At 38.5% G+C, this 15,100-nt stretch overlaps 1 protein-coding gene across 7 annotated transcripts in view; it reads right to left on the reverse strand.

Moving 5' to 3' along the window:
- LOC119790443 (RNA-binding Raly-like protein) overlaps positions 1-15,100 on the reverse strand; it is a 107,083-nt gene that overhangs the window by 49,444 nt on the left and 42,539 nt on the right. For 6 of the 7 annotated variants that reach the window (XM_038295963.1, XM_038295967.1, XM_038295965.1 and 3 more), the window contains exon 2: positions 12,378-12,655. In XM_038295963.1, the coding sequence (XP_038151891.1) occupies positions 12,378-12,633 (256 nt within the window). In that variant the 5' untranslated portion in view covers positions 12,634-12,655. The remainder of the gene's footprint in view (positions 1-12,377; positions 12,656-15,100) is intronic. The other variant, XM_038295961.1, reaches the window with a different exon arrangement.

Below are 15,100 nucleotides of genomic sequence, written 5' to 3' on the forward strand. Positions count from 1 at the left end.
CCGAATTAAGAAAATACATTTTTAAATCTTGCTGAAGATTCTCAAATGTATTTCAGTGTGAACTTTGACTAGGCCATTATATTTCCATTGTTGCTTTGGCCTCCACCTCTAATAGCTTAGGATAAAGATTGTTCTGTAATTACAGTTAAGTACAAAATAATTCCTGTCTCTCCTAGATTTAATTCAGTAAAATGTTTCTTCTGGGGCTGTATGGCGGTGCAGTTTCTGAAACGTTATGGACAACAAGGCAGATGTGGGTGAGTTCTCTGAACCCCCTGTAAACTTCAATGATTTTCTTGAGTCTTGAATCATTGGACTCATTTTCTGCAAGAGGGGCCAATCTTTATTATCACCAAACAGCGTTTCTGTGCATTTCTTTTTAAGGTACGCTGAACAATAGTCGTGTGTTACAGATTGAAATGGTTTCAGCTCTGATGGTATATTGAAGAACACTACTAGCAAGTAAAAAAAGAAAAATGCTTTCAAATTAGGAACACAGAGTGTGTCTGAGAATAATGTCAGCATAACTTTTCCTTGCTGTCATTTGGTTGAGTACTGACTTATTTTGGCCCAGAACTCTCTTCTCTCACTGATTTCAACGCCGTGCATTTATTTATACCCGATGATTTCTCTTTTCTGCATTTTACCAATTAAAAATACATACCTCAAATTATTTTGGAGGGATTTAATGTAGAAAGCCAAAAAGTTGTGCATAATTAAAATGTAAAAGTCTGCCATGTATTAGCTTTGAATTTTCCTGCGTCTATACTTCTTTCCCCATTATATCCTTCATCTTTTTTGCCATACAGTACTAGATTTGCAAATCCATATAAACTAATTTCTTTCTGCAAAAATGGCTCAGTCAGACTGAAAGGAAAGTATCTTTGAGCCTTAATCTTCCAAACAATGCCACAGGTTTTTAACTGAGTTCAGGTTAAGCCTTTTATTGGAAAATGTAGCAAAATGAACAGGATTTGATCTAAATCAACCCTTTGTAGCTTTGTTTGCATGATTCAGGTACCATGATCTTGGCACTGATGGCTGGATTATTAATTCATTTCTTCCACCTGCTTAGCTCCTCCAGGTTTTCATCTGCCCTCATCTGATTCACCTGTTCCAGCTTCTATTTATGCTGCCTGTTTCCAGCCATCGGTGCCAGATTATTCAAGCAGAGTTCTGTAGTGTACCCTGTTGTGTTTTGATTGCCTGATCCTGACCCGTGTTTGCCTCTGGACCCCTGAGTTTGGTTTGCCCCTGTTTTGGTCTGTTTCTCCCTATTCCTGTTTTCCGACTGCTGTTTGGATTCTTCCCGCAAATTATCTGTCTCCTGACCCCTTCAGTATCTCTTTGTCTCTCTGATCTACTGGTCTGGACCTCTGCTTCTGCTTTGTCACCTGATTCTGCTGTCTCACTCCTGGATCTCTCTGGGCGGCTCCTGCCACATGCTGTGAAGAAGTCATCCAACTGGTTTCCACTCCTTCCTCTGGACACGACAGAACTAAGAAACAGGGTGAGTACCTATCTCTACAGAGATTAGATCAAGCTGGTCCAAGCTGAGGAGCCGCACAAATCTGAGCAGTCAATAAAGGCGTTTCTTTTTAAGAGACATCTGTTCTGTCTGCCTGAATACTGGGTCCTATTTTCTGAGCCATTACATCCGGTTGGCCTCCAGCAGGAAAATTAACCCCTGCTACATTCTCATGCTGTTAAAAATCTCTTCACTGTATTTACATAGCTCCATGAATATTTCTGACAACTTTTCTCTATATTTTCTTCTTTTTGCTATAAAAAAATGATAATAAACAAAAACGTTCCCACAGAATGACACTGCTACTCAAAAGCTTTATCCTGTGGTCTGAGTTTAAAGGCTATGTGCATTTTTGGTTCTACAATGCTCAACATTGTTAACAGGACATTTCACATTTTTAAAGGCCGAAAGTGAATTTCCATAAACATTTAGCTAAATAATTTTACTTTCCCAGGACTTTACTGCCTTGTAAGAGACAGCGCCTTGTTAAAGGTGCAGGGTTGTGTACAGCAAGATAGGCAGCTGTAATAGTAGAGAGGGTCAGTGTACAAGTGTCATATTATCTTTAATTTTAACTAAGTTTTAAGATCTTTTTAAAAAAGAGTAGGCTATAGACCAAAAAACTTAATCTGTGTGGTCAGTTTATACTCTACCTTAAAATCTACTTTCACAGTTTGCAGAGCGGCAGAGCTCAGTCCTGTCAGGCCACTTGGGCTGCTTAACCAGTTTAGAGCTGTTTAAGCTGCTGCTGCAATATTGTTAAATGAATCTGTAATTTCCCATTACTTAACTCATCACAGAAAGCAGTTTTAAGATGTTTTCAAGAAGGATTTATTTTACCTAGGTAACCAAATCCTGGGTCTTTATATCTGAGGCTTTCAGTAGAAGAGAGGCAAATGTAGATTTAGAAAAAATGGTTTTGGTCTCAACTGGAGTTGACTGGCAATCCGTTTACTCTGAAGAAGTCTAGAAAAGCTATGCAGGGGCCAACAGTGCAGGACTGTTGGCCCCTGTAAGGCTTTGCCAGGTATGTTATTAAACTCTTATCCATCACACAATCGGTTACAGGGCCTATTTGAACGAAAGTCCAGAACTGTTTTTTTTTTTTCAGTCATGTTCTGACCTTGATCTGAACAGACATGTTACTGTGTCCTCCAGCATGTAGTACACTACTAACAGGACATCTGGAGGCATATTCTCCTGTGATCTACTTGGGTGTTGTGTCATAGACCAACACAGAACAATTGAAGTTCTTTAACTTCAGTGCATTTAAAGAACAGTGATAAAGATCTCACAAGAGTGTGAAACGTTGCCCAGTCATCTTATACCTAAAATTAAACCCAATGCAACCAACTGCCTATTAGAGACATTCTTCAATGAAGGCAGTGGTTCCAAAAGTGGAGGGTGATGCACACTCCAAAGAGGCCCATGGAAACTCTGGATAAATTGTAGAGATTCACAGATTTAGGTTGGGAAATCTTCCACAGAACAAATATTTATATTATGTGAAGGTGGCAACAAGAAAGCCAATGTGAAAGGAAAGTCCTTTTTGCAGTTTTGCCAGAAGCAATGTTGGGGACACAGCAAAAAGTAAGAGACCAAGAATTAACTTTTAGACCAAATGCAGCGAACTAACACTAGACATCAATCTGAATACAAAGAAAAATGGGCAAAACCTTCAATTACTTGTTTCGTAAAGCTGGTAGAGACTTGCAGCTACAGCAAAAGGTGCTTAACAGAGTATTGACTCACAGGTGCTGAACACTTGGGCACATGCATAATTTTCCTCTTACCTACACAGCTGTAAAGTATAAAATTTCCTGTTGGTCTTTGACATAAAATTTCAATAAAATATATTTATGTCTATGTATTTGTAATGTGACAATATGTGGAAAGGTTCATGGAGTACATTTATTATTACAAAACCACTGTACTAATGTGAGACAACCTTACTCAACCATACCTAAAATGCAGCTTTTTGTCAGCAGGCTGCTGCCTATCTAGAAACAGAAAGAATTCATGAAAATGTTTTCATTATCGGCCTTAAAAGCTGCAACAGCAGACATTTTTTTACACCACCTTCATGAACGTGCTTGCTCCTGCCATTATTTATGCTAAGTAAAGTGAATCACTTCCTGGCGCCAGCCCCAGACTGAAGTGTTGGCAAAAAAGGCCTTCAAAATGAAGCATCATTCCTTTTCAGGCCATAGCATTATAACTCCACACTCATTTGAATTAGGTATTTTCAACATTGCGGTGGTACTTTTAAGACCTGGAGAGACAGAGTCACATATTGGGAACACAATAGTATTTTAAGAGCTTAATGTGTTCATAAAACTGACAGCAAGTTCTCCTGAAATGTCAGAAATCATCTGACTGAGAAAACCTGTGATTGTTGGTAATAAACTAGGATAAGGAAACGAATTTTGTAATTTTCTGGCACAACGTTAATCTTTTTAATTTGCAGTTCACCAAAAAACACCGGAATGAAATAGAAATCATACATATACGGCGTAGGGGTGGAACAGTTCACAAAATCCACGGTTCGGTTCGGTTCACGGTTCTGGGTCACAGTTTTCGGTTCGATTCGGTATATGTTGATTGTTAGGAAAATCTATTATGTCTTGTAAAGTACAACGCGTGTTGCACAATGCTTGTACACTGTTGCACTTTTATCCAATACTTTCTTTCCGCCGTCATCATAGGTCACTCTAAATGCAAAGTGGTCCCATACAGCAGGCCTATAAAGTGCTGCTGGCGCATCTTCCAACTAGGGTGGCCCTTTCTATAGCACCAAAACGGAGGACATTGTATGGCATATCAATAAATTACTACGGTGTACATAAGAATCAGGTAAAGTTACATTTATAGTACAATTCTTAGTACCGGTAGTTTAAGGATGATGCTTGTTTAGCTGAATAGAACAAAATATTAAAGAGATGTAAAAAAGAATTGGTTCCCAGCATTTGTATTTATTTAATACATTGTGGTGTTTAAAAAGTGACCATTTTTTGACACAAATAATTTGCGCAGAACTGCTGCAATTGATCATAAAGCAGTTGTTTGGAAAAGAAGCTCGAGGCGGAGAAAGAGTTATAGAATAGGACAATGCAAATTTCAAAAAGTGGCTGGAAAAGAGGAATTTGTGACATGGCTGCAGCCTGTCGAGAGTAAAGATGATTTCACCGTCTTCTCTATCTATCTATCTAGCTATATATATATATATATATATATATATATATATATATATATATATATATATATATATATATATATATATATATATATATATATATATATATATATATATCTTATTTCATGTAAACTAATAACTTGTGTACATGATACTTGTTGATGGCATTAAAATTATTTCTAATAGCATTAAAAGAGCATTAGAGTTCCTCATTCCTGTATAAACCCTGTGAACGTTTAATTTAATATGACATATAAAAAAAAATCCCCATCATCATCCAGCAGATGTTGAGTTTCTGCCCAAATATTTTCTTTCTGTTGTGGATTTTTGTAACAGGAATAACTAGGATCAAACATAGTTTGTATGAACTATGTTTTTTCTCTGCTTCCAAACTCAACATCTCTTCATCCATTCCTGCAATAAGATTTTACTTTTAAAGTTGTGAGATCCAATTGCAATTGCTGGTCCTGATCTGGACTGACCGGAGTGGAGCAAAAAAGAGCTCAGTTCCGTATTTTGACGGTGAGGGACGGAGAAGACGTCCGTGGGCGGTAACGAGCGGTGGATGTGGAACAGCTCTCATTGATTTACACAACAGAGAGGTACTCCGCACGACGTACGTGAGTGGAGCGCTGACGGAGTATGTGGAATCTGGGGGTAAAGAAGGACAAATACACGTCCGGCTGGATGCAGCTCAGGACAGTGCATTGAAAATCCGGACTGTCCGCACCCTAAAGCCAGACATGTGGCCAACGTACTTCCAACTCTTGTTCTTTCCCACTCGCCATACCCACACAATTCTCCACAACAACTGATTTTTTTCTGCTACACCTGGCTACGCTGCTTCGCTTCTTCTTCTTGTTTACTACTGATGGTTGGTTTTGGTCGCAGTACCGCCACCTTCTCCTCTGGAGTGTAAACGCTTCGCCTATGAGAAAAAGGAGCAGCGCATGAACCGAACGAAACACAGTCGAACCGAACGGTTCGGACGGTTTTCATAAACCGTTCCATCCCTAATACGGCGTACAAGGACAAAAAAGCAACCAAAAAAGAATACTAATTAAAAAACAAATAGGTACATGAAACATATTGGGACTACACGAAATGAAAAAATTTAAGCATTCTGGAAAAAAAAAAATGAAATTACACTAAGATTTTAAAAAACAAAAATATATATAAAAAAATATATATATATTTTAAGTAGTAAATAAAAAAAGAGAAAAAAAATTATATCTTGAGCTTGTCTGCTCTTGTCTGACCCATCCTCCTACAACAGTAGTTTCTGAAACAATCAAACCAATCAATAACAGCCATTTTGATAGTATTAGAGTACTGTGAATTTGTTTTTGCATATTTTTTTCCAGAATTCATTACCCAGTTTTAAAACAGAAAATGACACAAGCACTCATTAGGTTACATTTTCAATGACCTAGAATCTAAAGCTACAATAAAAGGTGTTAGGATTCCAGTTTGTGTGGGTTGTTTTTTTTGTGTTTTCCTCTCTCCACCACCAGGCAGTGCCCTGTCCTCGCTGGGCCTCCCTGCACACCTGCGGCTCATTGGGTCATTACCAGAGGAGTACTTGAGCAGCGGGCTGTCACCACCTCGACGCCAGAGTGTTTGGCACTATCGGGTACTCTAGCCAAACTGAGATTAGCAGAGTGTAACCCTAGCATTGTTTCTCTGAGTCTGGCCTTTTTTTTTTTGGCTTTGTTCTTCGGCAGGAAGACTTCCTGTGTTACTGGAATAGCCGGGACCTTCTACCCCTGGAAGGATTTACTGAGTCTCACTGAGCAAGGGGAAAACCTCCACATGATGTGCTTATGTCCACGACTGGAAAACCAAGTGACAGTCTGCTCCTTTACTCCTCTGGGTCCAACGTATGTCTGTCTGTCCGCTCTCCAACCAGGTCCTCTTCTCTGGATTAAACCCCCACAAACTGGATCCAAGAAAGAGCCCCCCAAAAGTGAGTGCCTCTCCAGCAAAATTCAAGCCTCAGTCTATTTTCCCACTGTCCCTGAACTGATCACTGTGATCTCCCCTTCAGAGTTTCCGGTTCACCAGTCCGCTGAGTTCCAGCATTGCTTCCCCACTGAGTTTCAATCTCCATCAGTGTTTGCTAACCTACAATAAACCTGTAAAACATTTCCCCTTGGTCTCTGAGTGATTCTCTGCATGTGGGTCAGATCTTTAAAGCCCATTATGACAAAAGGTAACTTTACATTTTCCAAATGGATATAAGTACAAATATTCCTGCACAATCCATTTAGTTTTTGGTGATATATTTGTGACATTTGGAGAGACATGTAATTAAGACATGTACTGTGCAGTCATTGCTGCCACGTGACATTTCAAGGCAGAAATGGCACAAAACAGAACAAATGTAAGGTAAGGTTATAGAAATCTCTGCTTCACTTTTTTAATGAGGAAGAGGGAGATTTATTTTTCATAAAGCTGTGAACAAATCAATAAGTAATATGGGAAAGATTTACAGGGATCTACTAAATTCCCAGATGTCTTTCGCTTTTTCTGCCCACCGCTGACGGCGTTCTTCTCATCTACTTCTACCACCAGTCTGTATTTCACGCCTTCAAAGTGAATATGCCCCTTTTTATAGAACCATTTCTGAGGTTTCACTGGCCAATTTAATATTACCAAGCAAACATATTATAGTTTGTTTTCCACCATACACAGTATGAGTCAGATCAAAACATGAATGCTCTGACTGGAACATTTGTCATTCTGACAGTGGGAGTTTAAACCTCCAAGCTTGAAGGTCTCATACTGACCGAATATGATCAGAATTTCCACCATTAAAGTCTACTTTAAGCAGATTTATGAAATTACACTTTATTATTCGTCTTGACCTCAATTTTATGACTCTTGCCTTGCTGTTATATAAGCTCTGTGAGTTTCATTGCCTTTGTATAAAATCAGATTTATCATCTGTAATGAAGTTTTACACAGTGCTACTGAAAAATTACATCATTAGAATGTATTCAGACAAACTCTTTTAAATGGATTATTGATTAGATATATATGTTCATCTGTAAAAATGCAAATAAAAGCCTAGGCAGGAGAGACACTACACATACAATGATTCAAATGATTTTTATATTTTCTACAATTTTAAAACACACAGACAATGGTGTAATTGTATAGTATGCTTCCAATAAATCACTTCAAAACCACTAGGGATGTATGTTCAGGCCACACCTTAATGTGACATTATTGAAAACAGTCAAATAAATTAACCATGATATCAGGAAAAGATTTGGGCAGAAGATGTTGAGAGTATGCTGGCTGAAACAAGCTCATGGGCTGAAAAGCCCGCTCAGCAAGGATAAAGCAATTACCGTATTTTCACGACTATAAGGCGCACTTAAACGTCTTTTTTTTCCCTCAAAATGTGCGGTGCGCCCTATGTGTGTTGTAACTGCGACTTTTGAGACCACCTCATTGAGGAGATGATGAAAGAGTGGCTGAATGTAAGGAGACCAGTTGTTTTTTTTTTCCACCCCTCACAATCGCTGTTAATATGTAACTCCATGCGTGCCCATCTCACAGCTGATGTGAAAAACATGGGGAAACAAATTAACGCTGTGCTCGCTGTTCAACCGCTCGACATCGGTGTGAACCGGACCCAGCAGGTGCAGCAGAAGCAGCGAGTTTACATGCAAAGTCAATGGTTGACGCGCGTATAGGTGCAGCAAAAGGTCCCGCAGCGCGTTTTGGTGCAGCACGTCGGGAGCGTTTAAGCATCTGACGCACCGCCAACGCGCTGCTGCTGCTCGAGATGGAAAAATTGAAGTTTTGCTGCTGGACACGCCGCATCAACCAATCAGAGAAGCTGATCTGGGAGCTGACAGCGAGACAGACACAGCGCTCTGATGACATATGATATTAAATGGAAAAGGCTGGATGGATGCGTGGCTAAGGCAGGTGTATCTGAGAAGACTAGGTGTTTTTTTCCACGCATCACCATCGCTGCGTGCCCATCTCACAGCCGATGTTAAAAAAAGGTGAATCAAATGAACGCTGTGCTCGCCGTTATCCCGGGGGTCTGACAAAGGAACTTCAACCGCTCGACATCGGTGTGAAGCGGCCCTTCAAAGTAAGGCTGCGAGCGGCGTGGGAGCGATGGATGGCCGACAGAGACCACAGTTTCAGGATAAGTGGAAGGCAGCGCCGGGCAAGTTACGCCACGGTTTGCGGATGGATTGTAGATGGACTAACGTGTCTGCTGGCTCTCTGTGTCTGCCGGCATTATTTCTGAGGAGCTGCGCTGCACGGAAAGTGACTCTGACAGCGCAGAAGGGGAAATTGGCATGTCTGATTTAGCGCAGCTGTTTAATTCAGAAACAGAGGATGATGACTTTGATGGGTTTGATTAATACTTTGTAATAAATACATGAATAAAGCACAATCATACTCAGGTTTGCTCCCGCTCTATTTTTCTACCTGAAAACTTAATTCAACAGCAGCCTCTGGGCGCGTCTCCTCCTCTTCAGCGCGGTGGCTGGCAGGTGTTTTTTCATCTAAATAATCTAAATCTTGCAGCTATATTTGCTGTGATCAGTGGGAATTAAGTAGTTTTATTATGTTTTTAAGTGAGAAAGTCCACCTGAAAACTTAATAATTGCAGTCAGTTCATCCAGATTATCTATTTCTGTCGGAGGCGCTCAGACCCCCACATACCAGCGGTGCACCGACAGTAAATCCCTTCAACAGCAGCCTCACCGCGGCTGCTGGCAGGTGCTTTTCATCTAAATAATTTCAACTGCAGGCACCAGGATACCGGCAATAAAAGCGAACATATTCCGTCGGCAGGTTTAAGGATTTTAAGTTAATTTAGGAGTAATCACAGCGCTGTGTCATCTGCGATGTGTCTGTCTCACGGCCAGCTGCCAGGTTTGATTAATACTTTGTAATAAATACATGAATAAAGCACAGTCATACTCAGTTTTGCCCCCGCTGTATTTTTAAATACGCAGTAGAGCTATTTAAAGGTAGTAGAGGACATGTACCTGTATATAAAAAACGCACCCTATAGTCCGGTGCGCCTTATGTGTGTGTTAAATACAGAAATGGGACACATAACTGAGAGTGCGCCTTTTAGTCCGGTGCGCCTTATGGTCGTGAAAATACGGTACTCTAAAAGTAACACTAGACTTAGACTAAGACAGATTCATTTAGTCATTTTGTATACACAGGTGTAAACAAAAAGAAATTTCATTTAGAACAGCTCTCTAGACAAAGTGCAGTTTTGATAAGGTAAGCAGTAGTTGTTGTTGAGCTGCTACTACTGCCTCCAGCTCCTGAAGCACTCGCTTCTCCTGGCTTAGGGGAGGAAGAGGACGAAGATGACGATGCTGTGAGGGTGGTAGCCCTCTGGGTTGACAAGGCTGACGTGGTTGAAGCAACAGTGGTGCCATTGGCAGGTTTAGCAGACGGTGCTGGAGAAGGCGTGGAAGCTGGAAAGGGCCGGGAAGCATCTAGAGTGCTCTCCTCATTTTCACCTGCAGAGGGCTGTGCTTCTCCTCTAGATGCGGAAGATTGCCTGGGAACAGTCTCAGAGGAGCCTCCATTCACACAGAGTTCTTTGTTTCTATCAGGGCGGTACAGCATCAGCTCCCCCAGGCCAACAGCAGCGTCCGGTATTGCTGGATGCAGCCAAGACCTCGTCAGAATGATGGCGCAGCAGTTACATATCTCCTTTTTTGAAGAGAGTTCGAATCGGTGATTATCCATTTTGTTTTCCAATGATCGAAGATCAGGATTGATGGAAGCAGTGGTCTGTGAGGATTTATCTTTAGCTTCGCAATTAGCCCCCCTCTGCAGCCTCGATTTCTCCGTTTGCGCATCTCTTCCTCCTCCTGTTTTGTTGACATCCGTCCGTAGCACTCAGCAGTTTTTTAAACGGTCAAAAATTTCAGTATTTAAAACATTTTTTGACCGTAGCTCCAGCAGGCGTTGGTGATCATAGATGCAGGTTTGATGACTACTTTGTATTGTTTTAAGCAGCATATTTTCTAAAATTGTCAAGAGGAGCTGCTCTTGGCCGCAGCCTTGGAGCCCCGCCATGGTAACATAAAAAAACACAAAAAAACCCACTAAAAACTGATTAAAGCATAAAGAGAGAACTATATTACTCTTGATATTGGAACTATATTCTGATATAAATAAAATTAAAGTTTGTGTTTTCTATAGGGATAGTTCCTATTTGAACTGTGGGGGTCATAGAATCATGTGGAATGTTTTGATCTAGGGGAAACTGGTGTACTTCACAAAATAGATTTATATATATATATATATATATATATATATATATATATATATATATATATATATATATATATAGATTTTTTTTTTTTTTTTTTTAACAAGCAACCTGTTAGGACACCAGCCAGTAGATAGGAGCTTGTGTACAAAAAGGTCTTACAACTGGATGCTGACAGATAAGTTACAAACGGGCTTAAAGACAAAGTCAAGTGAGCTGTTGGTAGTCACAATCACCAACAGCTCACTAGTTGTTTCTGTTCACTAGCCGAACGACTAAACAACCAACTTTTATTCAGTCTGTAAAGCTTTATAGCACTGGTTTGTTTTTGCCCAAACTTAAACCAAAAGTTGTTCACCTTTTTAAATAATATGCTTTGTTGTATTTCAACGGCATGTTTATTTAGTAGAATATTTATTGATACTTTATTTATAACTGTATTTCTATATTTCTTTAATTGTGAATGAAATGGTTCCAGGCAGCATTTGAAATGTTTACCTGAGTAATACACTTTAAAAGGCCATTCTAACAAAACTGAAATCTTACTTTTTTACTTTAAAGAATATCAAAAAGAAATCTAAAAAAATATATATATTTTTTATTCTTAGGTTTAAAAAATACAAATAATTTTGACAATCCTGACTGACATAAAGCAGGAAAATGTTATGCTGATTTAATGTCAAAGAATGAGGGGAAAATGTTATTTGTTGTCTATTTCTGCCCTGATGAGGATCTGCCTGCATTACTATTTTCTAGTTATATCTGACAGAAGTTTTTTACCATAAAAAGTCAAACTTTTAGTTCAAGATGCTAATTTGAGGAAATGTAAAATAAAAAAAGACTAAAATTATACACAAAAGTTTCAAACTAAATGTTATACATTTTGCTTCAATATAGACACTATACAAGCAAAGGAGAGCAAAGACATATACAGAAGAATTAAAAAGAAAAACATTTAAATCTGACTTTCAATATAAATTAATCGTTCTAATTTATTTTAAACCCACTCCGCTGTGATCCAGTGTGAATTTCCACAGCAAAGGCCATAAAACCAAAACATATTAGCTGGGTGATGTACAATGAACAGCAAAAGAAGACAAGAAACAATTAAATGCAGGTATTTATGACAAATGTGTTTGCAAATAATCAAGAAAACAAAACAAAAAATGTTTAAAGTAAAGAAATATAACCAATGTCAGATAATAGAATAAACTGATTTATGACATTCCCACCATAGCCGAATTTGCTGGGTAGGACAAAAAATGTTTAACATAGTGCAGGTTAGAAGGATGTGTGTTTGTAAGCTTTCTGAAAATATCTGAGCTTTTATGTTCATCATAATGCAATCTGATGGCAGCAAACACATACTTTCTTACCTAAGGATTGTCCAGCAATGACTCTGCTGTTCTCGCTGGCCACAGCTGCCCGGGCGTTTCTCTCGCTGGCATACTGAACAAAGGCGTAGCCTTTGTGAACGGAGCAGCCCACTATTTTGCCATATTTTGCAAAGATGGCCTCGATGTCAGCCTTGGTTACCACGGCCGTGTTGAGGTTGCCGATAAAGACGCGGGAGTTGAGGGAGCGTGGGTCATTCTTGTTGGTCACGTTGCTGGTCTGGATCTTTCCGGTCATCCTAATCCAGAGGCTCTGCCTGCTGAAAAAAAAGAGGAGCAAGCTGTTTAGAAATGCCGCATAGGTCAGGATCAGAAAACCAAGGAGCTGGATGTAGGAACTGGACAGAGGTGTCATAATTACTGCTATGCTTCACTTTATATAGGCTGAGAAAAAGGCCTTATCCTCTTTGGACACTCCAAATGAAATAAAAAAAAAAGAATTGTCTTATTGTGAGAGATAATATTTATTTATTTATCAATGAAGAGAGAAACCACATTGCAACTGCAGTTATATTATACTGGCTGATTTTTTTTTATGAGAGCAGTACTTCAGATTTACATATCCAAATAAAAAGTCCAATTAAAATTCAAAAAGTCCTCATTAAAGCCTGAAAAAAAGTCATCAAGACTCACTAAGAAAATAAGTTACCATGTAGAAAACTTCAGAATAAATCTTTTGTTTAATGTTTTAGTATTATATAGAAAACAAATTACAGCAGTTTTCTATCAGTGGTCTGTGGGATCTTTTTAACTGATTTAATTTCTTCCACATAACGCCCACATTAATATTGGTTGTAGTCCAGTCTTTTTTTAAGTCACAATTGTTGTTTCCTTGTCTTACATTTTGAAGTGTCTCTCACTATTACACATTACATACATTAAAAATGCATAGCTGTGTTTACTCTATATCAAAATCCAGACCAGAATCATCTGAATCTGAGTCTTCATTCAAATGGATAAAAAAGAGAAGTTGTTTTTGCATACAAAAGTGGATTCCAGCTTCCATTCATCCCAAGTTGCCTATTCTTCTGCCTATCGTAATATGAATGTATGCCAATTTAAGAGAGAGCAAATGGATTAATGTGGCTATAGTGTATAATAGTCAGTGGTAAGTATGGCTAGAAAGGTGCTATATAAATGCAGTCAATTTTCCATTCATCATATTTACTTTACATACAGTACTGTTGCACTGCTTTTTGTTTCAAAAATACGTTCAGTGTTGTTGATTTATCCTTTAAACTAAATTTACTGAATTCAAGAAAAGGAAGGACATGTTGACACATCAGTCATATTCAGGTACATCGGTGTAAATATGATTAAAATGTTTATATATTTCAGTGATTAAATAAAAAAAAATAGAACTCCAATTTTTTTATCTTTTTGTTAATTAGTAACCAAAAAGTGACTTGTTGGTTCAGTAAACTCTATTAGAGTATTTGTCATGATTTCTACTCTGTATTTTAAAGTTTCAGTAAATACTCTGTATTTTAAAGTTTCTTAAGTAAAAGTAAACCTTTTTTTAATGTAATACATTAATTTTGGGGAAACAGTAAGTGTTACTTAGATTTCCTTATACTATTTTTAATGTTTAATAGCAGTATGTACATAAGCCTCAAAATACTACATAAACTTTACTCTAAAAATGTAGCGTCTTGAAACGTACACACAGCTCACAGCAGGACTGATTCTGCTTCAAGTCCAGGCGTTACAGGATCACGCATAGAGCAAGAGGTAGTCTTGACGACAGCCATTTTGGCAGGGTGCAACAATACGGCAAAAGCCTGCTTGCTGCTCATGGGAATGATATATACCCAGAACTTGGCATACACTCCCATTTGCGCTACACTTTTGAAGTCTTCCAAAAACTTTTCCTGCAGTTGGATGGATTTAAAATGTCCCCCCAAAAAAACACCCTGAGGTTGAAGTTGCTTTCCTAAATGAATTAATGACTTTGTCATCTTAGGGGAGGAAAATGTTGCATCAAATGCCAAGAATTATCAGTAGGTTAATATTAGAGGAAGGTTGCCAGTCATTAATGTTTTTTCATTTTTTGTCAAATAAGGCATATGTTATTACGCAAAAAATAAAAGATACCTTTATACCAATATCTAGTAGAGATCTTATTCTTCATTGAGAATTGTTAGACAGTTTAAGCTGTTAATTTTTAATTGTGTTAATTCTATTTCATTAATGTTGTAATTGCAATCACCAAAAGTCCACTAGTGTGGAAGACAGAGGTTTAAATTTTCAAATTGCACTGTTTCAGTTAGTTTGAACTTCAAGTGGCCTGAGAACCAGGGCCTCCTCCAGAGGAGACTGTGAGGTTCCTCACAGAAGAACAACTTTTGGTCAGAACACTCTCTCTGTGAGAGCCACTAACATCTGGAACAGTCTTCCTCTGCACAAACGGGAGAGCCCTTCACTGATCAGCTTTAGAACTCAAACTACAGATGAAAACAAACCAGTCATGTAACCACTAAACTCTTAACATTTCCTTGTGATGCTTGTATTGTATGTCATGTTCTTTCTTATGTATTTGGCTGCCTAGGGTCTACGGATGAAAACTAGCTTTGTAGCTATAATCCGGCATATTTACATTTGTTTTTATACTGATGTTCATTAAAGTGCATTGTCCCTATTCAAATAAAATAATAAACTAACTCAAACTGTTTTCAGTTAGTTAGGTTTGTAAGATGTTTATTGCA

Source organism: Cyprinodon tularosa, unplaced genomic scaffold, assembly GCF_016077235.1.
Source record: "Cyprinodon tularosa strain WSP-4 unplaced genomic scaffold, ASM1607723v1 ctg364, whole genome shotgun sequence".
Classification (NCBI taxonomy): Eukaryota; Metazoa; Chordata; class Actinopteri; order Cyprinodontiformes; family Cyprinodontidae; genus Cyprinodon; species Cyprinodon tularosa.